The sequence below is a fragment of the Drosophila innubila genome, assembly GCF_004354385.1.
Source record: "Drosophila innubila isolate TH190305 chromosome 3L unlocalized genomic scaffold, UK_Dinn_1.0 0_D_3L, whole genome shotgun sequence".
Lineage (NCBI taxonomy): Eukaryota > Metazoa > Arthropoda > Insecta > Diptera > Drosophilidae > Drosophila > Drosophila innubila.
The window spans coordinates 24,012,528-24,039,965 of record NW_022995376.1 but is presented as its reverse complement, the minus strand read 5'-3'; the positions used below and the strand labels follow the sequence as shown (position 1 = coordinate 24,039,965).

The 27,438-nt window shown below is 35.0% G+C and overlaps 3 protein-coding genes across 7 annotated transcripts; 2 read left to right on the top strand and 1 right to left on the bottom strand.

Moving 5' to 3' along the window:
* Nucleotides 1-85: 85 nt before the first annotated feature.
* On the bottom strand, nucleotides 86-27,438 carry LOC117787031 (adenylate cyclase type 2). 2 transcript variants are annotated; one of them, XM_034625471.1, is made up of 21 exons: nucleotides 27,261-27,438; nucleotides 13,873-14,006; nucleotides 13,595-13,792; nucleotides 13,412-13,534; nucleotides 12,198-12,392; nucleotides 11,418-11,645; nucleotides 11,231-11,358; nucleotides 8,822-8,980; nucleotides 7,479-7,611; nucleotides 6,817-7,414; nucleotides 5,894-5,992; nucleotides 4,530-4,648; nucleotides 3,973-4,202; nucleotides 3,704-3,911; nucleotides 3,140-3,447; nucleotides 2,920-3,082; nucleotides 2,648-2,860; nucleotides 2,480-2,584; nucleotides 2,338-2,352; nucleotides 1,213-1,455; nucleotides 86-1,144 (listed from the first exon to the last, which is right to left on the bottom strand). In XM_034625471.1, the coding sequence occupies exons 1-21, from the start codon at nucleotides 27,436-27,438 to the stop codon at nucleotides 1,013-1,015; spliced, it is 3,909 nt and encodes a 1,302-aa protein (XP_034481362.1). In that variant the 3' UTR covers nucleotides 86-1,012. The 2 variants fall into 2 exon arrangements, with proteins under 2 accessions (XP_034481362.1, XP_034481363.1); XM_034625472.1 differs by lacking the exon at nucleotides 2,338-2,352 and having other exon boundaries at nucleotides 1,007-1,144.
* LOC117787032 lies at nucleotides 16,977-18,194 on the top strand. Of its 4 annotated transcripts, none has more exons than XM_034625476.1 (4): nucleotides 16,978-17,114; nucleotides 17,170-17,413; nucleotides 17,477-17,539; nucleotides 17,605-18,194. In XM_034625476.1, the coding sequence occupies exons 1-4, from the start codon at nucleotides 17,037-17,039 to the stop codon at nucleotides 18,108-18,110; spliced, it is 891 nt and encodes a 296-aa protein (XP_034481367.1). In that variant the 5' UTR covers nucleotides 16,978-17,036; the 3' UTR covers nucleotides 18,111-18,194. The 4 variants fall into 4 exon arrangements, with proteins under 4 accessions (XP_034481365.1, XP_034481364.1, XP_034481367.1 ...); XM_034625475.1 differs by having other exon boundaries at nucleotides 17,590-18,194; XM_034625474.1 differs by having other exon boundaries at nucleotides 16,977-17,114; nucleotides 17,170-17,539.
* LOC117787033 lies at nucleotides 21,211-22,394 on the top strand. Its single transcript, XM_034625477.1, has 5 exons — nucleotides 21,211-21,385; nucleotides 21,444-21,479; nucleotides 21,553-21,635; nucleotides 21,696-21,858; nucleotides 21,917-22,394. The coding sequence occupies exons 1-5, from the start codon at nucleotides 21,265-21,267 to the stop codon at nucleotides 21,997-21,999; spliced, it is 486 nt and encodes a 161-aa protein (XP_034481368.1). The 5' UTR covers nucleotides 21,211-21,264; the 3' UTR covers nucleotides 22,000-22,394.

The window sequence follows — 27,438 nt, the reverse complement described above, 5'->3', positions numbered from 1 at the left end:
AGCACCCGGGGCAGTTGCCCCCTTGCACCCCCTTGCCACATTGCTTCACGTTCACTGTAAGTTAAGAAAATGTTACTTTGTCATATTCAAAGAAATGTATTTTATTTATATTCGTAAATATTTCGATTATATTGTTGTTTATAGTAAATTTTGGATAGTAATTACAAAGATATGCATAGGGTTCAGTTTCCATAAGTAAGAATCGGAGGTATACCATATTTGATGGGATATGTTCAGATAAGAATTGTTTGTACACTAAAGCTGCCGAAAAAAAACCAACAAAAAATATTCAAAAAGTTTCATATTCAAAATAGTTAGCAGATCCATCTGGTATATTAAAATGTGACAGTAGAAAATTTATATAAAATATACAATATCATATAGAAATAGATAGGATTTCGCTTAAGGTCGTTGATTATAAGATTAACCGCGTTGTGTTCGACCTGTGATGGCACATATTTTAGTTAACAATCTATAAATTAAAGCGCTGTTCCAATAGATTTCGTTAGAGATGCAAGTTCTAAATTCAATATATTTAAATACTCGAGAAAAATCTATTGGAACATAATTGTACAATAAATATGGTTAAATTCTATGTGTCATTATTATTATTATTATTAGCGTTGATTATTTCTTTTCGGGGTGGGCTAAATTGCATTTGTTTTTTCCTTTTGTTGTGTTAATTTTGAATTAATAAATATCTTATAGCATTATTCTATATAGTATGTTTGAGTAGTCGTCATATTCTATATATTTATATAATTATTCGCTGTTTAAGTGAGCTTTTTTAAAATCTGAATTCTAATTTCCAACAAATTGTGCTACATAACAATAAAATACTAACTAAAACAAATACTTAAAATAAGCTCTAATGTGCAACGTAGATTTAAATGCTTAAAATTCTTAAAATTATTTCAAAATAAATAACAACATGCCTTAACATATATTTTCTAAACATATAGATAAATAGCATTATTAACAACAAATTGTGCTACTAACTGGCCGCATTCAATTACAATTTACCATCGAATGGTGTCTTTACAAAATATGTGACTAGATTTCCTTTGCCCTTGACATAGGTGAGGCCCCGGCACTCGCACTCGTAACCGGCGGCCATTAATATCTTAGCTGTATTCTCTGTAGTCTGTAAGTGAAGAAGTATATAAAATAAGCATATGTCTTTTATAGTATTTCCATATTGATGTTGTTTACCTGAAGTCGTCCCATGACGCCGCATGAATCCATGCGGGATGCCACATTGACGGTATTGCTCCAGATATCATATTGTGGCTTCTGGGCTCCAATTACGCCCGCAATTACTGGGCCGTGATTCAGCCCGATGCGCAGGCGAAAACGTTGGAATGATTCGCGATTAATCGAATCCAATATGGACATCAAAGCAATCGCAAATTCAACCAATATGACCACGTTGTGCTCTTCGGTGCGTTTCTCATCCTGTGACAATAAAATGGGACAAGCAAAAAAGAATACAAAAGTTACATTTATTTGGCTTTTGGGTATTCTATTATGCTCGCATTCGCCTTTATTGGCCTGGTCAGCCAACGTGAAAGCCAATTGAGCGTGTGCCGACTAAACTTTGGCTAATCCCTGCCAAATGGCAGCCCTCATTTAAAGCCCTTTCACTTTCCTTTTTTTCATGTCCTGATTCTTTTGTATGAAGGGTCATTGTTTGATTTAACTGCTGGGTTAACTACCTTTTTTTTCTCTTTTTCTCTAGTAAGTGCCCTTTTACTTTCTCACTCTATTTGTGTGTGTGGACCAAAAGTTTAATTAAACTTATAAGCAGCGATTAAAAGACATTTAAACAGTAAATAACATTCTGCCAATTGAAATTTGGCATTTATTGCAATGTGTTGCTGAATCACAGAGATTTGTATTGGTCGATAAGAAAGGTTTAAGTTTTGGAGCATTTACTTTTAAGGAAATGGAAAATAATATAATGAATATATTAAAGTTTTTTATTTCAAATATGTGTAGCAAAGTAGCACAAACATTTTTGATTTTTAAAAATTTTAACAATATTAAATAAATATCTAATAAAATTTATAGCTCTTCAGATTATCTGAAAAATATGTCATAAGTACAACCAGTAATTATAGTAAATTTCTATAGGTAATTTGTAAGATTTATCTACACTAAAACTATTTGAAAAGTATTTCAGCTTTTCAATAAGCTGCAATAAGAACACTTCCAAATTAGTTTTGAAATTAAAAGAAACTAGAAATGCATTTTATTTTGAAGTACTTAAATAAACTGTAAGCTTATAGACTTCTTCTTACTCTATTATATTAACGATATTTTGTGAATTAAACTTACCGCAAAGCTACGCGACTATTTTGGTAAAGCCCGGAATGCGAATAATGAATATTTACAGGATTAGTAAGAAGCATTAAAGAAACATTGATTAATTCAAGATAGACAGTTGAACAGACGGTTAAAGAATACAGCTACAACTTACCGTGGCTCCATCCTCTTTTCCAGGTCTTAGACCCGATGCACACATATAGGTGCTGGCAATTGTTTTAATCTTTTCGATGCCACTGAACTTTGGTTTCAGAAGTAACTAGAAAATAATGAAGGTAAATTAAAGATCGGTGTAAGAAATATATAGAAGATCTTAATTTACCTTATCGAAATCACAAATGATTTCATTCAAGAGACGCAGACACTCCAGGCCTTGTTTATTGACATCCGTCTCATCGTAGAACTCCTTGTAATTGGGTATGGAGGCAAACATGACCGCGACACAGGAATAACTCTCGTGATACAGCTCCGTGGACCGTTCCAGATGCAGAAAATGTGTGGCAACGTGAGCCGGCAGAATGTTCTCCAATAGAATCTATGAAGGAGAAAATTAGATGAGCATTGAATGTGCTAATTGGTTAACGTATATGCAACCTTATTGATGCCTCTCATTGTTTCCACTTCCTCCTGTTCGACCTTCAACTTGGCCTTCCACAGAAAATCGGTGCGTGCCACATATTCACCCTGACGATCCAGCGTATGCAACACGGCAATCACGAGTAGCAACAACAAGAAACCCTTCACCTCAAGCGGCAAGCTGATAATTGGATGGATTTAAAATAAATAAAATGTAAGTTGCTCTGTCAACACTTACACATTGTAGGAGTGGACCAGATTGTACTGGACATAGAGATCGCTATAATGAAGCACAATCATCTGTCCAATCAGTGCCAGCAACATGGTTATGAGCTTGAGTATAAATCCAGATCGTAGGAAAGCTGAAATGGCAGCCAAGCTGACGGCGCAGCAGAAGAGGAAAATCGGAGCCTTGGGTACGGCATAGTCAATGTCCAGTGTTTGCATATCCTCCGGGATTATACTACTATTGAAGCTACCCTCGGTGGTATTCGTGCTATTGCTGTAACCATAGGGCGGTTCATAATCGGGCTGCGTATAGTTGATCTGTATATAGAGGATGCTTAAGTTTATCTTATCATTGCAATCATTACATCCATTTATTTTTAATGGTTACGTAAAAACAAGAACACATTTATATAAATTAAAATTTTTTTTTCAATCTTTTTAGCTTAGTTTTAACCCAGTTGAAAAGTAATAATAAATCTATTACCCTAAGTATGATTTTTAAATTGTGAAAATAAGAGTTTTTTGAATCAAATATTTTGTAGATATATAGACTTTTTAGTATCCTTGAACTTACCACGCTGAATACGGCACAGGATGAGATGAGTATATTGACAATGATGAACATGGCCAAGCGAAGAAAGCGGCTGCTGGCCACAACCTGGCCAGGACCATTGCGCTCTGTGGTCGAGGCATGCATATCCGGCACGGACATGTTGCTCAGATAGAGGAACAGAGCCAACGATATAAAGCTGGCCAACAGAGAGCCCAGTAATGCCAGATTCCTGTTGAGTTGCATACAAATCTGAGTTAAACAAATCGACTACGGAATTAGACCTCACCTACAATTCAATTACAATCAACTGGACGATGGCGAGCGACAGGAAGAGGACAAAGGCGCATATCAGGTCATAGCGGAAGTGCGTATCCGGCTGCTCCCGGTACATGGCCTCCCGAGGCGTATTGCGGTACCACATGGTCAATGGCTTTAGCTCCGTGGGCGGCCCCAAGAAGTTGAAATTAAAAAAACATTTACGCTCCGGCGGCAACAAATTTGATTCAATCATGGCAATACTCTGCAAAACGGGAGGGTAAGGGATAATAGAGTTTACTTAACTTGTTGCTCCAAGCAACCATAAGGTGAGAGGGAGAAGTTGGAGCGGCAACAGGAACAGCAGCCGGCACACAATGGTTTCAAATTCTGAACTTGTTTTTGTTTTATTTAATTTGGCAAACCATTTTGACCAAAGCTACAAAACTTGGTCCAATTCGTATAAATCATTTTTCAGCCAGTTGTGTGACATTTCCTGACAATTGAAACTTGATTTTAATTTTGTGCACAGCTGCTGCTACTGCTGCTGTTGCTGAACTCTTGACCCTTGGCACCAGGCAAAACCACTCACCGCCAGGCCAATGTTCTTCACCAGCTTGGACTCGGCAATATTGGCAAAGGGTCGATCGGCACCCCAGCATTCCACATATTTGGTCATCTTCGATGAGGGGCGATTGCGTGTGACATGACCTAAAATCATAAAGCAATCATTGGATTATTGAATAAAGTCAACCCACAAAACAAATCCAAAAATAAAATAAAATTCAGGTCAATTCAATTTAGCGAAAAATAAAACAGAACAAAAAATGAATAGTGTTTTCTAATTTATAGTAATAAAAAAAAATGGTGTATAAAATGTAATTCAGAGAACGAATATTGAATATATTACACTTTTAGATTGTTTATTATATTGTTTTTGACTTTAATACTTGGCTTTGATTTATTAATTCAATTCAATTTTTAGAAGAAAAAAAAAAACAATTAGTAAACACAATTGCGGACTGTTTTTATATTCTTTAATATTTGGCAAACTTTATAGACTTTAATAAAGTTATTTATCGTAAATCCCATAAATTGGCAAAAAAAAAAATAATAATAAAGTTCAATACAGAGAAAAACATATCCATGTGAAGGTTAAAACAAAGAGCGTGAAGTATACCAAAATTTTTCTATTTTAAAATAATCTTCAAATTTATGATTTTATTATTTAACTCATAAAATTATGACTATTTATAAGCAAAAATATATATTACTATAAAAATAATCATTAATTTGTGAGTTTTATTTTTTTTTCTCAAAAAGAATTATAAATAAAAAAATAGAAATTTTTATAGTAAAACCTATAATGATTACAGATCCTGATATCTTATCATACGATTATGTAATTCAATTTAATCCTTGACTTTATAGTCAATTTTTAATATATTTTTAAATTTTTTGTACCACATTTTGACAGCTTCATTCATTAAACATGTGCAACGGCAAGTTCCATGCTGTAGATTCGTATTAAAAAGGCCATCAAATTGGCCATTTTTAAGCTGGAGATGTGACGTTTCTGTCCTTGGCATGATTAAAGCATATAAAAACCTATATAAAACCACAGCAGCTGCAAGGGGAACAAAGCTCAGCTGGCTGTCAAAGAAGCTTAATTACCATTGGAACTGTGTGGTCCAGACTTTGGGCTGTGCACCACCTGATCAACGCATACTCTGAACATGGTCAAGAGAGGCCAATCCGTAAAAAAAAATTGTACTGCAGGCACATCAAATTTACGATGCAAAAGTTGCGACAGCAGCGATAAAATTATGCATAAGCCGCAGCTCATTTGCGAAAGTGATTTTCAACTGTTGCGTTTTATGGGCAAGCACACCTCAAACCACAATCACAATCACAGCCTCAGCCACCCACTCAACCACATGGAAGTAGTCGACTTACCCGCATGACTGCGAAAGCTTTCACCGCTGTGGATGGACAGTTTGCGTCCCTCGATGAAGGCGCCGGAGGAGCGTCGTCTGTCGGCAAAGGACATTAGACCTGCATTAAAGATGAAGATGGAAAATGGTAATAAGAAATTTCAACAAGTTAACGACTATGCAAAGTTGAAATACTCTTACTAAAGTTGAACTATTACAGCCTAAACTTAGTCCGATAATACAAACTTTTAACTTTTTACTTGTAGATTAAAATTTGTATATTATATTAACATGTCTATATTTATGTTGCACATTTATAAACAATATAATTTAATTTAGAATTTACTTGGGTCTGTTTTTAAATAGTGCAGTTAAGTTTTAACAATGATATTTTTTTATTTTGACAATTATTTCTGTACGTTTTACATACCTTAATTAAATATGGAAAATTGGAGTTTAAATTAAATTTAATCTTAACTATATTAAATATTTATACAGTGACATTCTTAATAGTATCTAAACTATTTATTTTTATTCTCAGTAAGCAAAAAGTATCTGAGTTCATTGTTAACAGGATATATAATACATATATATATATAAATCTCTTTGTCCAACTGACTGACTGAAATTTGAAGCTTGAAATTTGGAGACACAATATACCTATGATAATTTCATTATATATATATTTTTAATGAGCAACATCCAAGTCGATATATACAAGTATATTGGTTCGTCTATTACAAAATGTCTCTGTTATTCTCAATCTTTGATATTCTGCGTCTGTTATTATGTTTCTGTTATTGTCTCTCTTATTTAAATGCAATTTTCAATATATTTTTATATTCGTAATTATATGAAGTTTGTTTTCTTGGTTTAAATTTTTCCAAAGTATTATTAACATCGATATCGATCGTATTATATAAAGATTGAAATATATTCCCTTACCTTGAACGGACAACTTGCGACGAGAGCGCTCAGGAGCGTCGGCCACTGTTAAACTATTTGTGCCTGCGGTGTTAGCAGCTGACGTTGTTGTTGGGGGCGTGGCATTCACCGCATTGGATGTTGTTATTGCCGGGGTACCGCTGGTGGAGATGCCACTCTCGCTGCCGCTCATGCTCAACAGATCCTCGGCAGGCAGCGATAATGCTGTCGATTTTGGCGCAGACTCGGAGGCAGCAGAGTCGCCGCTACCACGATGGATTATAGTTGGTATGGGCTCATTGTTGATCTCCTGCTCAGAGTGTTTGGCAACCAGTGGCTCTGTGGCAGCCGCATCCTCCTCCTCTTCGGACAGCTCCTTGATGGACATGGACGCGGCAGAGGTCAACGGTGCATGCAACGCTGCATCCTGGCTGTTCGTCGAGGTGGGTGAAAGTTTCTCGGCTCCATCAACGGCAGTTGACACCGGACACCGCGACTCGGTGGGCAAAAGCTTCTCGTTTACATCGCCGTCCTCCTTCACCGGTGTCGCCGGCTCCACTGCCGGCTCCGTTTGCTCGATGCACTCGACCACGCGTGGCACACTGTGCATGTAGGCGGGCTGTCATGTTGGCCGACAGGTTGGTTAGAAATCCGAATGCTTGGAATGAAAACATTACACTTACCTTGGGCGGCACAATGAGATAGGTTTCTATTTTATGATCCGCCAGATATGCATCGCGACCACCACCCTCTCCCTGTTCCACCTCAAATTTATCGCCCAGAAAGTCCAAAGTTTGCTTTGTGATGTGCACGCGACTGTAAACAACAGTGCGTATGAGTAATGTATGTATTTAGATACTATATCCGTATATTATTTCTTTCTTGTTTCACATGTAAATGAAGACTTCTTTTTCACCTACTCTCTCTCTCTCTCTATCTCTCTCTATTTTCCTGTTTTTCTCGCCACTTCCGTTTTTTGATTGTAATTTTATTTATGCCTTTGTTACGCATTTGCAAATAATTCGTGCATAAAACGCGAAATGTGCCCCTAAGTTTTATTCAGCTCATTGAGCACATTTCAATTCAATTTCGAATAATTGTAATCTACGTGATACTCAAATGCATGACAATTGAACAGAAATGGAAGTTTTCCACCTTCCTGTTCTTTTATTTTTTAAGTAATTTAAGCTCATAAAATGATTGAAAATCCAGTAAATTTGCAAGTTGACGAAATGAGATCCAAACGTTAGCCTTGTAAGCCATTTGATATTTAAACTAAGTTTACCTTTTTTCTGAATGTTGTTAAATATAATTCGATAAAGAGCTGTTTTATTATAAAAAATAAATACATATTGAAAAAAAAACTGAATTATTTTTACACAACAAAACTATGTATTTTTTCCGCCTTCCTATACTTGTCTCCACTTTCTAATGTACATCCGTAAAATATTTAAAAATACAAAAGCCCAATGCTGAGCTTTTCAATATTTAATGCTTTACCTTCACCTTATATATTATTTTTATAAAAACTATTAATTGACTGATTGCACTAGACAACAGCCAGAAATTTTTAAAATTAAAAAAAAACTATAGAAAAATAAGATGTTTTTTGTCAAATTTTTGGCCTAGTAAAAATTCAAAGAAAAACTCTTCATTTATCTAGCACATTCTGCACTTAAGTAAATCTTTTTGGTTACAATAAGTACAAACTTTTTTCCGAAAGAAACCTTTATTAGCAATATAATCACAGACAGTTGTCAGCTGTCTCAGTTTATAAGCTATTATTAGAGCGGGCGTTACTCTAATTGCAGGAGGCACTCGCCACTTAAATTGACCTTGTGTTGCCAACTAGTTGAAGGTAAAGCCTGAAGCCAGAGACGGGCTTAATTGCAACGTTGATGGAGACTCGTTTAAATTGCCATTATAAAGTCTACCTTGACACCTGCCCACCAGTTCACCTTTCCTTCTTCTTTCAAGCTGGAAGTGTGTCATCAACACGTTGTAGAAATGTAGAAGAGAAACTCACCCCGCAACGCCGCCGCTCTCCATGTGGTTGGCCAGGGTAACATCATCGCTCCAAACATCAAATTGCCACTTGCGTAGGCCAAGGACACCGCAGAGCACATTGCCCGTGTGTATGCCAATTCGCATGTCAACATTTATGCCCGTCGCCTCACGCACGTGTCTGCCGGAATAGAAATAGAAATAATATATATTTAAAAAAACACACATAAGGAATACGGAATGAACGGAAATGGTACAAACAATGAATGTCATACCGTATGCATGTATATTTAACAACTCGTTGTATATAGTTTATATACCGAGTACAATTTCATGAGGCATAAAACAAAACAACCTGCCACATTCAGTGTTTTATGACTCTACTCGTATACGGCACGCGGCTGGACCAGGTTAACACACAGTGGTAATAGCTTGGCTAACAGGTCCTTGAGTTATTAACATTAAATGGTAGTTTCTGTAGTATAGTGTATTGTGTGTGTTTTCTGGGCCAAATGAGCCGCAGCAAAAGCAACAAATCGTCTTAGAAAACAAATCACTTGGGAGCCCTTTTGGTTTATTTGCTTTTGTTCTTCTGTGGGTCATTGGGTTCTGTTTGTTTTACGAGTGTAATACTTAGACACTCTTACAAAAATAACAACAAAAAGAGCAAACGGATGTGGCTGTTGATTTTGCTGGAATATACGCATAACATGAGATTTCTTTAGTGCGAAGTTCATCTTCAAAACGTGACCTTTTAATTTGTAAGACTTGTGAAATTTACTTTAATTATGCAAAGTCACAAGGGAAGTTTGTTCATATAAGCTTATTTATTTTTAAACTCTTCAATATAAGATGCACTCTAAAGCTTTTTATACACTTAAAATTATATAAGAAACTAAAGGTTTCCAAATTTCTTTAATTATTCGGAAATATGTACAAGACAATACTCATATTTTGTAAAGTTCATGGAATTAATATAATTTCCCGAGGACCTTGTAACTAAGCATTATATTCTTGTCAAAATTAAATTCAAATAATTTTTTTAAATTTAAATTTAAAGTTATTCTAATTTAAAGAGCAATATCTCGCAATAATGCTGCACAGCTTAATGAAAAAAAGTGTTGCCTACTTTTGCGGCAAATTGTTGCTTGTACTTAACGTTGTCGCATTGCTCGGCAATCAGCAACAAAAGGAGATGCAAAAACGAATACAAAAGACCGTCTGCTGCTATGCTGCAGAATTAAACTTTCACCTTGCTCTGCCACACACAAAGAAACTCAAGTGGCAAGCGAAAAGTTGGCATTTTCATAAGGAGACTGGCGATTAAAACAACGGCTAAGTGAAAAACTTGCCTTTTGCAAACTCAGCTTGTGCTCAATGGGCTGCATAGTTGCATGGCAAAAACAAAGCCAAAGAGCAAAGCAACAGTCGCTCAGAGATTGAAAAACCAAATGCCTTTTGAGCCAAGAACAAAAGAAAAAAATAAAAGAAAAGGAAAGGAAAGAAAAATTAAATAAAATGTAGGGAAAGAAAGCAACTGAGCCAGAGCCAAATATTCAACACAATAGAAATGATTGTGCAGTATCGAATAAAAAACAGAATAATAAGATAAACAAATGCACAACGAACATTTGTTACTCTACTCGGGTAGTATAATTATTTATCAGAACGATTATTGCAATGATGAAAATACTTTTAGTTTATTGATTTAAATATACATACATTTTCTAAAGAAATTCAATCAAAAGCTTTAAGTTGCCGAAGTACATTTACACTTAGGGTATATACGCGATAGAATTGAGCAACTTTTAGAGGCATTATGTACTTGCTGCTTGAGCATAAATTCTTGCATGTAGTAAAATTGCTTTTGTGTCGATATTGTGTATTGTACTTTATGTTATTTCATTTTTGCACTTGCCTATCTCTTTTTTTATATTGTTTTTTTTTTTGTAGGTTTTTTTATTGCATAATACGCTTTTAATAGGCGCCATAAAGCCATAGCCTGCATGTGCTCGTGTCTATCTGGGGGCAATTAAATTTGGCATGATAAAAGGAGGAGAAGAGGCTATAAAGTGATATGCTGACATCCATTTAAATCCATTTTAAAGCTGAGAACAATGTCAATGCATTTTTCAATTTATTGTTGCATGTGTCAGCGGCAATGCAAAAGTGTGTTTACAATTCTGTTTACACTTGTGTGTGCGTATGTACTTATCTCCCTATAACCCGAAGGAGCAGAGAAACTATCAAAGTGCTGAAAGTAAAACAAATGTTTATACAAGTCCTGACAGCAACTACATTGACACACACTCCCACACAAAAAAAACCACACACCAAACATTGAGTGTCAAAAGGGATTGCCAAGGGCATACATGTCGTATACGCAACGCGCGACAATGTTGACTTTATAAAGAGAAAGAGAGAAATTCACCTGATGGCATCGATCATTTGCAGGCCCATGTTGACGCAATTGGTGGCATGCTGTGGTCGTGAAATTGGCAACCCCGAGACACAGTAATAACAGTCTCCCAAAATCTTAATACGCAAACATTGATTCTCCTGCAATAGATAACGTATCAGAATATGGTCAATAAATGACACACAATTCATTCACTCACCTGTGCAATTTGATCGAAGCGGCCGAAGAGATCGTTGAGTGTCTTGACCAAATCACTGGCCGTCAATGAGGATGACAAGGGCGTAAAGTTAACAATGTCTGCAAAAAGTATTGTGACATTCGTGTGCCGTTGCACATGCAGCTCGTGGAAGCGAGTGGCCGATGTGGAAGCTTGACCGCCAGCACGCTGACATGCATCCGCCATCTTCAGCATGATGCTACGTTTAACCTTAAAAAAAAAAAAAAAATGTAAGACATTAAATAATTATTTTTTAATCTCCAAGATTTAAAACAGCCAATACTGCTGCTATATTAATTCGATCTAAACACGATTCAGTAGGTTAATTGATTGTAATAATTGAGTAAGTTTGCAGCCAAAAAAAGGGGGTAAAAACATTATGTAACCATCTCTATTTGCGTGTGTCTTGTAGGAGACTGTCATCCAAATTTGAATGCTATAGCTCTTATATTCTCTAAAATCTAGGTGTCTATAAAGACGGACGATCAAATCTTCTTTAGGGAAGCAAAAACATGTGGACAGGTAATTTACTTACAAAATCATGTAAGACGAAGGGAAAAATTGATAATGCTTTAATATTTTATTGTACTAATGATTAGTAAGAAAAACAATACATTCTTACTATAATATCGAGTCCTATTTGCAAAAATGATGAAAGCGGCATTTTTCCGAAATTTTGTTTGTGTTTATAAATACCAACTGCATCGGCACCCAAAATATTAAATTTTAATTTTAACATCTATATATAAATTCAGAACTTACCTCGGCAGCTATATAGGCGGGTATGACGCTCAGCAGAAGCTGCTCCTGTTGCTCCTTTTCGCACTCGAGTTTCACACGCTGCTCGATCCCGGTGCGTGTGCCATCCACAGTGCGATTATGTGCCGCATCCGACATGATGCGATAGTACAGGCCGGAAACGGATGCGCTGGCCAGCATCACAATCTCGCCAAAGAGCTGACAGAGCAATAAAACGAGGTCATGTCGACAGATTTAGTGAGAAAGGGCAATGAATAAAAGAGTCAATTGGAAGGCGGCAACAAAAACCAACAACCAGTTGTGTTAGACCATTCAGACCACTGGCCTGTAATCGAAATTCCCAACATACAATTGTGTGTGCCGCAGCGAATTAACGCTGCCACAATACCAGGCAGCCCATTTGGCATTCTGAATGTGTGTTGTGTGGCAGCCACAAACACATGCACACACACACACCCACACACACAACATTTTGTTGGTGAGAAAAAAAACTAACCAAGTGCTTAATTTGATATTGCTCTTGAAATGCCAGGCTATTCATTTGGGCAACATGAAAATTTATATAATTAACATATTTCGCATATAAAGTTTACATGAAAAACTAACTGAAAATACGGACTAAAAATTGACGGCACTTGTAATTTACAAATAGTTAAAGTGGCAATTGGGAGCCACACTTGACTTGTAAAGTGGCGGTAAATTTATTTATTTAATTTATTTATCGTCAGCTAAAGTCGACAACAAAAATTAGTTAAACTTTTAAAATCAAATAAATAAAAAAAAATATCTGAAATTTAAAATAAATATATTAAACTTGTTCAAAAATATATATGTAATTTATAATTTAAACTAAGGCAGTTTATACCCGACATTAATTAAAGGATAAAATTCAAATTAAAAGTAAAAAGTGAGATGAATGAATTCAGATATCTTAAATATAATTTAATACTATTTACGAATATAAAATTGTAAATTTAAACCAATGAAGACGACATCATAAAATTAACGATAAAATTCAAATACGGTTTTTAAATAAAAAAATTGAAATAATTTTTGTTGATATATACACTTTTAAATTAAAGGATGAAAAAAGCTTGTTTAAATTTTCGACATATTTGACTATGTTAATACGCGAATAAACTAAATACCCAGATGCAAGTAATTGTAATCCCAAAGGATGGCACAGTTTAGTGTAAATAGCGTATGGAATAACTTACCATGGGTAAATTGGGTGCATAATCCGGACTGGTGCCGATTCTATAAACTATATGAATGGCAGTCATAAATAGGGCCAGGACCACAGAGACCGGCCAGGAAATGGGCAGCATTGTATGAATCCCCTGCAAAAACAATGGCATAAGTCCAACAAATCCTTGCCAACAATTCAGATAGTTGCTTACCAGAAACAGGGCATACATTGGCAGAGGAGCCAACTCGTTGCCAGTGATGGCCGCAATGGTGCCCAGTGAGAAGGTGGTAACAATGGCAAAAGCCAGAGCAGCTGCTGGTGAACTAAGCACCGCCGGAGACTGTAGAGCCGTCAGTATTGAGCCAGAGATTAGGGCCGCCAATACGAGCAACAGTGTCTGCAGCAGGTGCTATAATTCCCACCCGACCCACACAATATAAATTAACATTTCCACTGAGAATGGGAGGACTAAGTGTGTGGTGCACTTACCTGCTCGTAAACGATTCCAATTATTATGGATACGACGCATGCCACCAGCGATGTCAGCAATCCCGATCTGAACAACGACTTACGCAGCCTCTGACGATAGCGTGTATATAAATCGTTCAGGTGTATATCCTCAGCTGCAATGTACAGAAAAGTCAAGTGCTTTGGACATTAGTGCACAGCATTAAATGGGCAATTTCAGTTTCAAGTACAAGTACAATACAGATGTTATTTTCGCTTAAAAGCTATCTTCACTGTGGCATTTATGAAATGAAAGCCGTTTCCACACTGAACACACCTGAAACTCAAGCCCCGCAATTGGTTCTCCTCAATTGACTTTAATTGCAGGAGAAATCTGTTTAATAAAATTATACCATAACAAATGAAAACCGTTTATATCGATAGACATACTATACATAGGAACGTGATTTCATTTTCCATCCATAAATCTGCATTAATAAAAAGCATCATTAACTGAAAGCGAAAATAAAATTTATATGGCATCTTAATGCGACCTAAGTTATAAACTCCACGATAAATGGTTCTTTTTTGCACAATATTGGACTTGGGGAAATTTTACAAAAATGTCAGGTATTTTTAATTTCACAAATGAACCATTTTATCTTTCAATATTTTCCTTTCGTATTTATAAACAAAAAATCTATTTTCTTAAACTTATTGGAAATTTGAAATTAATTTTGAATAAGACATTTTAATTTGTAAATAAATACAATAATAAATACAAAAATACATAGAAAAATGCAAAATATAATAGAAAATTTAATTATGATTTTATTATTATTACATAGAGAGAATCATATAGTAAATGTTATGCTCTCCATATTATTCTATGTATTATTAGTAACAAAAAATTGCCGTTTTATCAGTAAACTGCAATTTCAAATCAACACACAAAAAGTTCAATTTTGTTTCCTTGTGTAATGATTATTTTTGAGTAAAAACATAAAAATAACATATAATCATCACTTAGATTTTTATTAAAATAAAAATCTATTTTCTGTCTTCCTTGTCGTTAACTTTTTAAATAAAAAAATGGAAATTGTATAATAGCAGATTGATAAATCAATCATTACTTATTCGTATATTGTAAAATTATAATATCCCTCTAAGGCACGTCTTTCCACACTAATATATATCTCATGAGCGCCTCAATACTTTAAAATCAAAAGGTCAACACGCACTTTCGATTGCCAAACACGTCAAAACTATTATATTTTTTCGGTTTTCTGTTAAGTTTTTAGTGTGAATGTGTGTAAATCGATATGGATAGTAACCATGTGGCCTGCTAATTGGTGGCACTTAAAGTCTTTGATTTATTTATGGCACAAAAAACATTGTTGGACAGTGTACGATATCTTTTCTTCGCAAGTTGTGGGATGAGTTATGGTTATTTATAGTAACTCATACCTGTAACAGATGCTCAAATTTGCGTCTATGCGCTCTCTAAAGCATTGATTTTTTAAGATACTTATATTTAAATTTAACAGAATCTATTGAAGTGCGTTTTAGGCATATTAAAGGCGAATGACCAAATAAACTTGAAGGGTCAAGTGTGTCTGGCTGTCGACGACCTTCTGCTGTTGAAACACACAGGTCAAGCTAATTAATGGAACTCAAATTTGGTAAATGAGGTACACAAAGCAACACAGAAGAGGAAAACAAAATCATTTGTAACTTTTGTCGACCAAGATTCTGCAAAAAAAAAACCCTGAGCCTGAGCTCCTTCACAATAATAGCCTATTGACAAGATAAGAACAAACAATATAAAATGATTTCAAGTGCATGATTATTAATAAATGTGACATTTCAAAATTTTTATTAGGACGTTACAAACAAAATGAAACGCATTTAACCACAAACTTGAGGCGCGCATTAAGGATAAGAATCCCACGCCAAAAGACCGGATGAATGTAAAATTTTACATGTACTACAAGCAATATAAAGAGCACAACCTAAATCAACAGTATAGCTTGAAAACGAGGTTAAATATTAAAGTACATTGCATCTTAAATTAGCTAAAATATAAATAGTTATAGTTAGAAATTAATTGTTATTAATAAAATTCAGCAGAACAGCATTTATAATGTAGAAAACAATTTTTATTTTATACATTTAATTATTTTAAAATTTTAAAAATTATTTTTCAGTAACAGGAGAGGAAAGATATTTAGCTTTCGAGTAAATTTTTTTTAAGTATAAGAGTTTTATAAACAACCCTCGCAATAAGACTATGCCGTGTACTGTGGCTGCCTTCACTTGTTTATTCTCTGCAATCAAACAGAAATTCTTTTGACATCAACTGAAAGCGTTGCTGAACATACACAGATGAAGGTGTGTCTCTGTGTTTCGATGTGTTTGTGTGTGCGTGAGTGTGAAAGGATGACAGATGCTCCCTCATATGTCTACGGCATTGCTGTGCTGTAGGTCATAAAAAGTAAAGCGTCTAAAGCGAAACAGTTGAAGACAGTGGCTGACAACAGAGCGTTGTTGACTTGCGAGGCTTTTGGCATAGATTTTATACGACGATGCGGTGAATGGTGAATGTAAAGCCACAACGGCTTTTGATAGAATTCCATGTGATTAAGTACGTGCAGACACATGTCAAAGCTTGCACAGACAGGTCACGACACGTGAAGGGATATGAGGTATTGCACATATCCAACAAAATATTAATGCGCTATACTTGTATTCGGATTGACAACATGTGGGGTTAAGGCGCCAACGTCTGATATTGTGAATTGTGGTCTTAAGTCACACAAAATTGAAGTTTGAGTGCTAATCAAAGTACCTCAAATCAAATATTTCGCGTCGAGATAGTCGATACTTTAGCACACATACACATCTCTTTTAAGACACTGTTAACTAAAATAAGAATGTAAAGTATAACAGTTTCGCTGTTAATTTACAGTCAGCTTACAATGCCTTCAATTCATTCTGTTAAGTTGAAGAGTATGCTGTTAAATTACAGTGTGCCCTTCTATTATATTATTTAACATTAATTTGAATAAAGCAATAGCTTTCTGTTCCAAAAGTGTTTTCTGTCATAGCAACATTGTAAATTTTAATATAAATGACAAATTAGTTAGCAGTAGGCAACAGTTAAATTCTAAGTTTTTTTTTTTTGGTAATAAATTGCAGTAATTACCATGTATAGAACGAACGGAGACTCAAATAATAATATGTCCCACTCAATACGCCGAGCATACGGGCCGCAGCCACCACAGGTAAGTCGAATCTGCTGCTTGAAATTGAAAAAAATTAAAGTTCCATTTCTTACAGTTATACTTGGAAAGCACTTCCTCAGTGGAAGAGCAATGTATGAGAGACGATCGCTATTTCAATTTATTGTACAAGACGTACGACAACAGTGATCATGGTATCACCCAACGAATCAACAATTTTGGCAGCACAGGCCATTTCAATGCTAATCGGAGTACCTTGAACTTGCAAAGAAATGAAACCGATAAGGCATGGAGATCAAGTCTTTTAGACTATACACAAATGGATGCTGAGCTATCTCGCAGTAAGCAGAGTATTCAACATATGGATCCTAAGAGATCCGAAGTGTTAATTCTTTCAACTCTAGTACAACGCGACTGTGAGGCCATAGAGAATAATCTGGCGAGGGTTGAAATAGCTGCTCAAAATGGTAAGTTCGATTTGTAGAGTTGGTTTAAAATAATTGCTTTCAATTTATAGACAATCGCCCCAAAGTCCCAGATGACACTAGCCAAGATCTAAATCTGGTTGGCTCTGCATTCACAACAACTGGCCATTCGCCATCTCATGCTCCGGGCGCAGGGCCTGACTGGAATTTGAATTCTCGCTCAACAACACTGTCTACCAATCTTAGGCAACGATGTCATCATAGTCCTGCTATAACCGAAATCCCTTCTACCTACCAACTGCCAACAGTTGCTGAACTCGTTAGAGATAGCAACACTGAAGTGGTTCCTTCATTGCCAACTGAGCCTCAAAATTTTCAGCAGGAAGTGAGAAAACAGTTGGAATCCATTTCGGTTCCCGTTTCTGGATCTAATACAGAGCCCTATAGATGCCCCGTGTGCTGGAACTGTGTGCGACAACGGAAGCCAGCATCAACCTTATGTGGTCATGTATTTTGCAGCAGTTGCATTAAGACCGCACTGCGCACCACATGCAAGTGCCCCGTGTGCCAAAGATTGATGACAACGCGTCAGATTCTTCGAATTTATATTTGAGCAACGATAATTATGGGTTACAACTAATTATTTTCTTTTGTATCAACAATTCCAATAAATTTCAAGTGTGCGCGCACGAAAGTATGCTGCGATTTTATTATCAGTCGCCATTTCAAAATGGCAAAATGATAATATTACACATACGCCATGGCTTGCGGTGGTTGCAACATAAAATGCAACAATATACAAGAAAAATGCTGAAGGACAGCAGCAACTGCTGCTACTGCAACTCCTTGTTCGGGCTCTGGTGCTACTTCTGGTTCTGTTTCTGTTTCTGTTTCACCCACGCAACAGCCACCTGCTGCAACATTGTAAATTACGTGCTTCAAGACGGGGCAAGTATTACAAGCTTTACGTGGCTTCGTGTGCCGCCTGTCAAGGCCAACAAAATGGTCTAGCAACACGTTTTAGTCGCCTCGACTTAACGTGGCAAATATTGCAGTAGATTTCCCGAACAACTTCCCACTCGATTTAAATTTATTGCATTTTTTAAATTGAATTAAAGTTAAACTGTACATTTTTCTTCATGAATTAACATTTGTAACCCGAATTTTCTTCTTCCTTCGGACATTTCATTTTGTAATGCTGTTAAACCAACAGATTTAATTGGCGGCCAACTCGTTTAGGATTTAACTGTCGGCCACAAAATAAATCAAATGCTCAAGCAGTTAAGACAAAAGTAATCAACACCTTTACCCAAATAAATAACGCTCATGCTGACCGAAAATCAACAGCACCAAGTGGCTCACAAATTGGGGACACAACAAGTCAAAACAATAAAAAAAAAAATGATGTTACACAGAATCAGCTAATGGCAGGTGAGTAGAGAGTAAGAGGATGTCATGCCATCGCATTAATCAAGGAGCAGTAGAAGCCTTTTGGCCATGGGGAGTGTTAACATCAAATTGCCAAACAAAATTTCCGTAGCTGCGCACAGTGGAAATAAAAGCTTTATTAATGTAAAATTAAATAAAGGAAATAGTTGCTAAAAATACATATACAAATCGCATTAAGCAGTTATATTTATTAGATATACTTTAGCTCATGTCTGTTGTTTACCAGAAAATTCTTCTATTTGGTTCACTGTGCCAGTATGTCGACACTCAGCGCACGTAGTTCGCTTATTTCTCTTGCACAATGTGCGACCATTTTGCAATTTCTTCTTAGAGCCAGAAGCTGGCTTCCTTCCTGCTTATTTGTTATTGTTGTTGTGTGTGGTTGCTCCTAAATAATAGCCACCTAAGACAAAAGACAAGGCTCAGTGAGCATCCGTTGACATTCGACTGCCAAAGTATTTTTTCCAATTTACTGAGGATAGTCTTTTCACATTTGTTACCTTTATGCATTGTCTTCGGCAGAAGTCAATCAGCCAAAACGTCGGAGTTTTCTATTTGGCAAATGGCCTTAAAAAGTTGAAGAACTATTCTTAGTTGAAAACTTTAAGGAATTTTATATTTTGTTCCTATCATTCTTTCTTTTTTCATACATAGAGCTGCTACTCGTATATCAAGTTTCAAGCAAATTCTAATTTTAAAGCTCTTCACACAGATGCACTTACTCAACAGCTATTTCCATAACTGCGTCCATTAAGGTAGCCACTTTCAGGCTGTTATAACTTAAGTCTTTCACAATATGCAAAGTGAACATGAAAATGGTAAGTGCACAGAGGCAACATAGTGGTGTAGAATAGAGATGGAGATATGGTAGAAGCTTATGGAGAAAGAGTAGCATCAGCGTGGCATTTACTCTCTATTGTTATAGATAGCCTTGCATCCCGTCACTTTCCTTCCCACAAGGACATGCGATGCGCATTTAGTGACAAATGTGAATTTAATATGAAAAATCAGTGACAATGCAAATTGAATTTGCCACGAGCAACAAACGCTTTGCAATACAAATTAGATTTGAGAGTTTATCTATAGAAATACACTTTTTTTTGTGGCCTAAGCTGTTCAAATCAGACGCCGCAATCAAAAGGCATGCATTGTACGCATTTAAATGCGAGCGTAACAAGCAGAATCACAGATCATCGTCAACCTCAAATTGTAAGTAATATGCATATTTTAGTAATAAAAGAAATCTCAACAATGCTTCAGCTTGGGTCGTATTTTCACTGTCAAAGCAATTTACATATTTATATATGTGTAGACATATATTTCTTTGTATACCCTGTAACCATGATGGAAACTGAACTGTGTCTGCCCACATTATAGTAGAATTTTTGCAATAACAGCATGCGATTAACCTGCACCGGAACCGATTATAACATTCTGAAACATAACATAGCCTTATAACATTCTGTTAAACATATAGTTAAGCTGAAGTGATGCTTTTAACAATCTTAAAATTTCAAAGTAATAACATCACTCTCTTCTGTTCTTATAGATTCTGTTTTGTGTACTACTGTTATGATAAAATGAGCGCAAGATCGATTTGATACAGTATACAAATAAATCTGTAAGACATACGAGTACCATTAATATTTTATTTGCTGTGAGTAAATCGTATCTGCTAGTCGAGCATTGTTTACTAGAGCACTCCTGCTTGTTTCGTTCTATCTTTAGGCAATGCCGCCTAATACACGTAACCCCGTCATGCAAATCCGTCAGTATTGTTTGATATTTCCATCACTAAGTACAACATATCTCATGTGGTATAAGCCAGCAATTCACGAACATGCATCATGAATGCAAACAAGGGTGCATTTGTGTGAGTATAGGCTTCAGCAATGGTTGCCACATGACGCATTGTGTCGCATAATAAGTCACACAAACCGACCCAGTTATGGATATATAGTACATTTGTAGATATATGGTAGATATATACTCTTATAAAGATATGCATAGATATAAATGGACTGTTCATTTCGCATGCAATTTGCGTTTGAATTTCTATTTGTCTTATTTGTTCTACTGGTGACAATTTTCACACCTAACGTGTTGTCAACGTTTATCAAATATAAAATAAATAAAATAATAAGAATACCAATACTTTAGGAATAAATTGGAAGACTATAGGATAAATAAGGTTTATTGTATAACAATTAGAGCTTCATTCGAATTATTTATAGACACTTTTGATAATTGGCTACCTGAGCATTTTCTTTCAAATCAAATCAAAGTATGAATTAAATTTAAATAAGAAATAATACAATATGTTTCCAGCTGTAAAGTGTTGTTATTACTTATCTTTAAGAAATGGATGCATTTTCATAGCGTTATTTGGAATATTCTGCTCCGGGTTAAATATAGAATTCATATTATCAATCTTAAATAGTAATATGCGTTTTCTTAAAATGTATCAAAATTATTTTTAAATTGTTTTATTTCTTAGACTATCCTCCTATCCAGCGTAAATATGTATTTACAGGTAAAAGATTTTTGTATTCACTCGTATTTTAATTACAATATTGAATAAAATTCGGAATTTCTGTTGAATATAGATGATCCAAATGGAGCATGTCAGCTTGCATCTGAATTTGTAATGATGCTTGCGTCAATAATTCTATTAATATCCACCATGGTGGTAAGAACCTACATAAAAAATTTAGGACAGTTTTTTAAAGAAACTTTATTTTTATTTCAGAAATGGTCATTTCTCATAATTGTCTATGTAGTGATTGCTGCTCTGCAAACTCTCTATTTATTAATTTATAGCATAGTTTCTTGCATAATGAGTATTAACGTTATTGCAAATTTCAGTTTAAGCGCCTGCATTGCATATTGGCTATGGGTAGTACTTTCCTTTGGTAAGTTAATTTATTTTAACATTAAATTATTAATCAAAGTTTCGTAATGTAATCATAGGTACTTCACCATATTTCATTTATATTGCTATTTCCTATTACAAGCTGAAGACATCGGAGGACAATGTTGAAACCGTTCCATAAAATATGTGTAACAAAAGTAAATATAAATGGATATAAGTCGAAGAAATTGCCATATCTCACAAATTCTTATATAGCCCAGTGTAGATTTTATAAATGATGGATTTCCTCAGTCAGTTCATTTAATATATCGAGACTTTCTCGAGCTTACTGAGCATATGTGCAATTTCATAGATGTAGCTGCTTTAACAGATACAAATAGAATACTCATTTCGTATGCAAGTTGCATTTATTTAAATTCTTATTTATACTGTCGACGACAATTTATACACCTAACGTGTTTTTTACTATGTATGTATCTTTTATTGGGCTTTAAAGAAATCACTAAATATTACCAGAACTTTAAAATATAGTATACATAAATAACTTAGTAATGAAAAAGTGTTAAAAAGTACTTTTACAAAACGAATCACGACAGAAAAATCAATGAAATTACTTGTTTAACTCTTTATAGTGGCAAAATTATTGATAATTATTAAATGTAGTTCAATTGCAAACATTTTACCAATAAACTGGGCAAATGGTTTGTTTATCGTGGTGCACACACATTTACAGCCCAATCAATTTACAACTTTTCAGTCAGTCACAAACCAATCCCAGTGAAAAAATTATGAGCGCAATCAGACCAAGCCAATTGTGGGTCCAATGGCAATGCCAGTTGGGGGGCAACTCTGGCGCCAGACGGGGATTCACTGGCGACAGGGCTCCCAATGGCAGCAACAGCTGAATAAACAGCAATAACAGCAACGGCGATGATGATGTGGGCATCCACTGAGTGACAGTGGGAGAAACATCGCACGAAGCACTGAATACCGTTTCATCGACACTTTTTCATTGAATTCAATTAAAAGGCGAAATTGAAAATTGAAATTCAATTAAGATGCTATAAATACGTTGGGTGTGAGCTGCTCAATATGTATGTGTGTACAGCGACAGAGAGAGAGAGAGAGAGAGAGAGAGAGAGACAGAGAGTGCAAACTGTAAAAGCATTCCTGTATACAACAAGCAACCATCGAGTGATGATAGATGAGCTGCTGCTGCGCGGCGTCCATGCGGTTATCTATGTATGTACAGTGTGCATATGTGTCGCCAGGGATTTCTTTATTCTTTATTTTTGTCTGGTTTTTAATGGCTCATCAACACTTTGCTCTTTCAATTTGATGTTGGAGTATTGATGGCAAATAAATTGATACTGCAATCAATCATGAAAGCGGGCATTTGGCATGCGCGTGCACTAATTAAGATAGAACATTAATTCTTAACTCAACTGGACTGTTGTTCAAATGAGACTAACAGATTTCTAAGATATTTTTAATGAGAAGAAAAGGACCTTAAAAATCTTACAGGCTCTCTTCTTAATTTGAAACTGAACAGTAAAGGTTATATGCGGGGTGTGTTAGTAATGAATATTTAATATTTTTAATGAAAATATCATGTTAATAAAAAAAACTTTATTTATATATTTTATCCAAAAATGAGGAACAATGCTTTATAAAACACTTGAATTTTTTGCTAAAAATTGTTATTATTTTCTTGATATTTTAAGTATATATAAAAATTAATCATATTATTGTAAGTAAATCAATAAAAATTAAACATAATAATTATATTATAATTTTTACTATAAAATTTATAATGATAACAGTCGCTTGCTTGTTACGCTGTTAATTAAAATGTAAGCATAAGCTTCTGTTAAAAACAATGTCAAAAAGCAGAGAAATGTTAAACATTTACAGTTGTTAATTTTTATTAGGCCTCTACTGGTTAAAGCTAAATATATGTTAAAGAAATTCATTTAGATTAAATCTTGCTGAAAGTGAAAACCAGAAGAGGACTAAATCTTTTTATATCGTTCAACAATTACTTTTACCTTATGTAGTTACTTTAATAAATACAATTTTAGCAAGCAGCCACAGCTGTTAATCTGTTCATTTTTAAAGAAACTTTTGGATAGGTTTTCTATCTGATTTGGCGTCTATTAACCAAAGATAATCTACTTTCTTCCTGTTGATTGCGCACATAATTTGTAAAACCACCAGAGGCGACAACCGAGCAGCTGCCTTCAATTAAAACAATAAAGAAAGTAACGAAGAAGCAGACCAAAGCCCTAAAACAAAGTGCAAGCGGTGGCAAGAACTTGGACGTTGTTGAACTTTTCGCAGCACAGCGAAGTTAAGCAAGAAAGTTTAAGGCCAAGTTACTTCCCCAAAGAAGAGTAGCTCCAACAGCTATGCAGTTTGTCAAGGCTAAGTAGCTATTTTGAAGCAGTGCATTTAAAATATAAAACGTCTTATGGCCCCAAAGATAAATTGCTTAATTTAAATTTAAATTAAATTATGTAGCCAAAATGGTAATAGTTCAGCGACTCATCCTGAAGCACACAAAATAAATCGACACATTTATCTGAGGCTAAGTTTCTTTATAATGACAGTACGGACAGTAGATACCATATTATATAGTAAATATTATATTTTATCTGCCATTTTTTTCACTTGTCTTCCACATGGCGTATACATAATATATAATCTTCACACGCACCCTCAGATACAGGAAGACTATATGTTTTATTGCTTGTTCAGCTGTTGATATGCAATTTAAGCAATTTGTTGTTAATAGCAGCACGAATCCTATGCGGATACGCGGCGTATGCGCAACGTCTCCTTTATGCCTGTATGCCAATGCCAGTTCTGTGCTGCTGTTGTTGTATTTTTTGTTGTTGTGCTGTCAGCTTAAATATTAACTTTTTGCATTATTCTCAATTTAAGCAATTTATATTATAGCCTCATTAGCATCGTGTAAATGTATGCGTATGTGAGTTCCATGTGGCAGAGCTTTGAGTTCTCTCATCAAGATGCTAATGGAATTAAAATGAAAATTGAGTCAACAATATTAACACACTCAATACACAGAGTGGGAGTCGGTAATAGGCAACAGGGGCAATGACTGTGAAATTTGGTTATCAACACGTTGACATTGATGTGGATGCTCCTAATAAGTAGAGGAATCTGTTGGCATTATGTAGTAGATAAGAAACTTCCATTTCCAGTTCTCTAAGCATTTTCAATCAAATTAAATCCAAATTATCTATAAAAATTTCAAATTTAAGAAATGTGTTTAGTCCAAAAGTGCTGCGGTTGCTTGTCGCTAAGAATTGGAAGTATGATCATTGGAATCTTTGGAATACTTTGGTCTGGATGCAACATATGGAACCTAACAACAATTTTACAAATTAAAAGTATACCAAATAGTCAAAACAAACACACAGCATTTCTGTTTACATCTGAATTTCTAATGTTAGTAGCCTCAATAATTTTGATAGTCTCCACTGTAACGGTAAGTCAAAATACCTGCAACATGCTTACTAAATAACAATTCATTTTGTTTCAGAAAAAGGCATATTCTGTGGTTATTTATATTGTCCTTGAAGCAGTGCAAACTTGTTGTTTATTAGTTTATAGTCTAATTTCTTGCATCAAACATATCAATGTTATGGCGAATATTAGTATATTTGCCTGCATTACATACTGGCTTTTTGTGACATTTTCGTGTTGTAAGTTAAATCTATTTAAATATATTTGCTAATAATAGTTTCATTACGTAATTATAGGTCTTTCGATATATTTTATTTATATTACTGTCTGCTATTATTTGGAAAAGATAAAGGAGTACCAAAATGAATAAATATTGTGTATATAAGAAAAGTATTTACATCTTAATATCCCACAGATTATATGTGTCCAGAGACTAAACTCACACAGTTACAAGCATATTCTCTTGTTATTTTTGGTTCGTTTTCTAAGGTCACAAAATGTTAATCAATAAACATGCATTGGGTATTTGTTTATTTTTGATAATACCCAATTGACCCGTTGCCTTGTTCAGACATAAATTAATAGACTTGTCGCATTGAATGGCTGGATGCTTTACTTGTAATTGCCCCAAAGCGTTATTTTCTTTGTCCAAATTAAAATATTTGCAGCCTATTTTATTTTATTAATACCGGTTTGGAATTTGCCTGTTGCCTCCCAATCCATAAACATCACTTAATTTTGCCCAATAAGCCCAAAAACTTTTGTTTGGTATTTCTCTTGCTTTTTAAATGTTTTTAAAGTAATTGAAGCAATTAACGAAATGCTTTCAATAAACTTTTTGACTTATTTGGTTTAACGAGCTCCTTGAAATGTGTCATGAACATCATACACGCTGACACCCACACAAATTATTCGCTGAAGTCGTGTTTTATTTTTTGGATCGCCTATTTAAAGCATACGAATTTTCAATCAATAAACAAGTCGAAGGCTCCGACGCCTGTTCATTCATAAAACTTTTACTTTTGCCCTCACGCTTCAATCAATAATAAACCGACAAGTCAACAGGTTGCCTAGAGAAATGCCACAAAAATTTAACTCGTCATTAAATAATTTGTTAAAAATAAAATAAATACGATTTGTATTTTAATTAAAGTTTAAATTATTATAATATGACAAATGAATTTCATGTATTGAATTGATAAATTTTAACAATTTAAACTTCATTAATTTATGGAAAATCAAAGTAAAAGTCTTAAGCAACTGTTTTAATTATTTTTAATATAAATTCCACTTTTTGGTTGCAGACAGCGTAGGCCGATCAAAACCGAACTAGCATTATAATTATTACAACTCTAGCGAATTTAATTAACATGAGCAGGACTGTCAAAGGAACTGCGCAGAATAAATGGGCGTGGGCAGTTAAAGGGGCATGGGCTGATGTTATCGTGACAAGCCCAAATAAAGTAGCACTGGGATTACATCAGCCCAAAGCGGTTGGGATGGAAACCTGCGGTCAATGCGTAAACCAAGGACAAAGGTTAACTAACTGATGAAATAATAAAATCGCGGATAGGGTTGACACGATAGCTAAGAAAATTATTTAAATTTAATTAGTCGGATGACTTTTATTTAATTTCAATTAAACTATATATATTAAAATAAGTTGTATAATTTACCTAAGTGTAAAAGTATCTTTTCGTATATATATAAAAATTATTATTTTGAAGTAGTTTGTAGAAAACACTTTCAGTCTGTGATAACAGGGTATTCAGACGTTTGATCTAGATAAGAAATAAGCTCGCAAAAATTGCAATAATTTAGAAAGAATCCTCTATGAAACTAATTTGATTTGAAGCCGCTACTGCTTTTTGTTCCCTTTTGCCTGACTTGTTGTCAAGGATTAGATAGAAGAGGCATTAGGGCTTGAAGGTAAAAAAAACTTTTCACACTTACCAGTTGTACCATTTTCCTGGTCGCTCAAGTCGTCGAGGGATGTCGACAGAGCTGTCGCCATGGTCGTCATTTCTGTCGTTGTCTTCATAGGTTGCGTTGCATTTCCGCTGTCTGTTACAATAATGGACGCGTTCGTGCCATTTTCCGCTTTCACAATTTGCGCCTTGTTGCTTACCAT

Coding starts and splice junctions, on each gene's coding strand:
- LOC117787033 (XM_034625477.1), top strand. CDS start 21,265: ATGTTTCCAGCTGTAAAGTGTTGTTATTACTTATCTTTAAGAAATGGA. Junction 21,480..21,552: donor GCGTAAATATGTATTTACAG/GTAAAAGATTTT, acceptor TGTTGAATATAG/ATGATCCAAATGGAGCATGT. Junction 21,636..21,695: donor TATTAATATCCACCATGGTG/GTAAGAACCTAC, acceptor TTTTTATTTCAG/AAATGGTCATTTCTCATAAT.
- LOC117787031 (XM_034625471.1), bottom strand. CDS start 27,438: ATGGTAAGCAACAAGGCGCAAATTGTGAAAGCGGAAAATGGCACGAAC. Junction 8,981..11,230: donor CAAATGATCGATGCCATCAG/GTGAATTTCTCT, acceptor CTATTCCGGCAG/ACACGTGCGTGAGGCGACGG. Junction 1,145..1,212: donor GCGTCATGGGACGACTTCAG/GTAAACAACATC, acceptor CTTCACTTACAG/ACTACAGAGAATACAGCTAA.
- LOC117787032 (XM_034625473.1), top strand. CDS start 17,037: ATGTATAGAACGAACGGAGACTCAAATAATAATATGTCCCACTCAATA. Junction 17,115..17,169: donor ACGGGCCGCAGCCACCACAG/GTAAGTCGAATC, acceptor CATTTCTTACAG/TTATACTTGGAAAGCACTTC. Junction 17,540..17,589: donor TGAAATAGCTGCTCAAAATG/GTAAGTTCGATT, acceptor TTCAATTTATAG/ACAATCGCCCCAAAGTCCCA.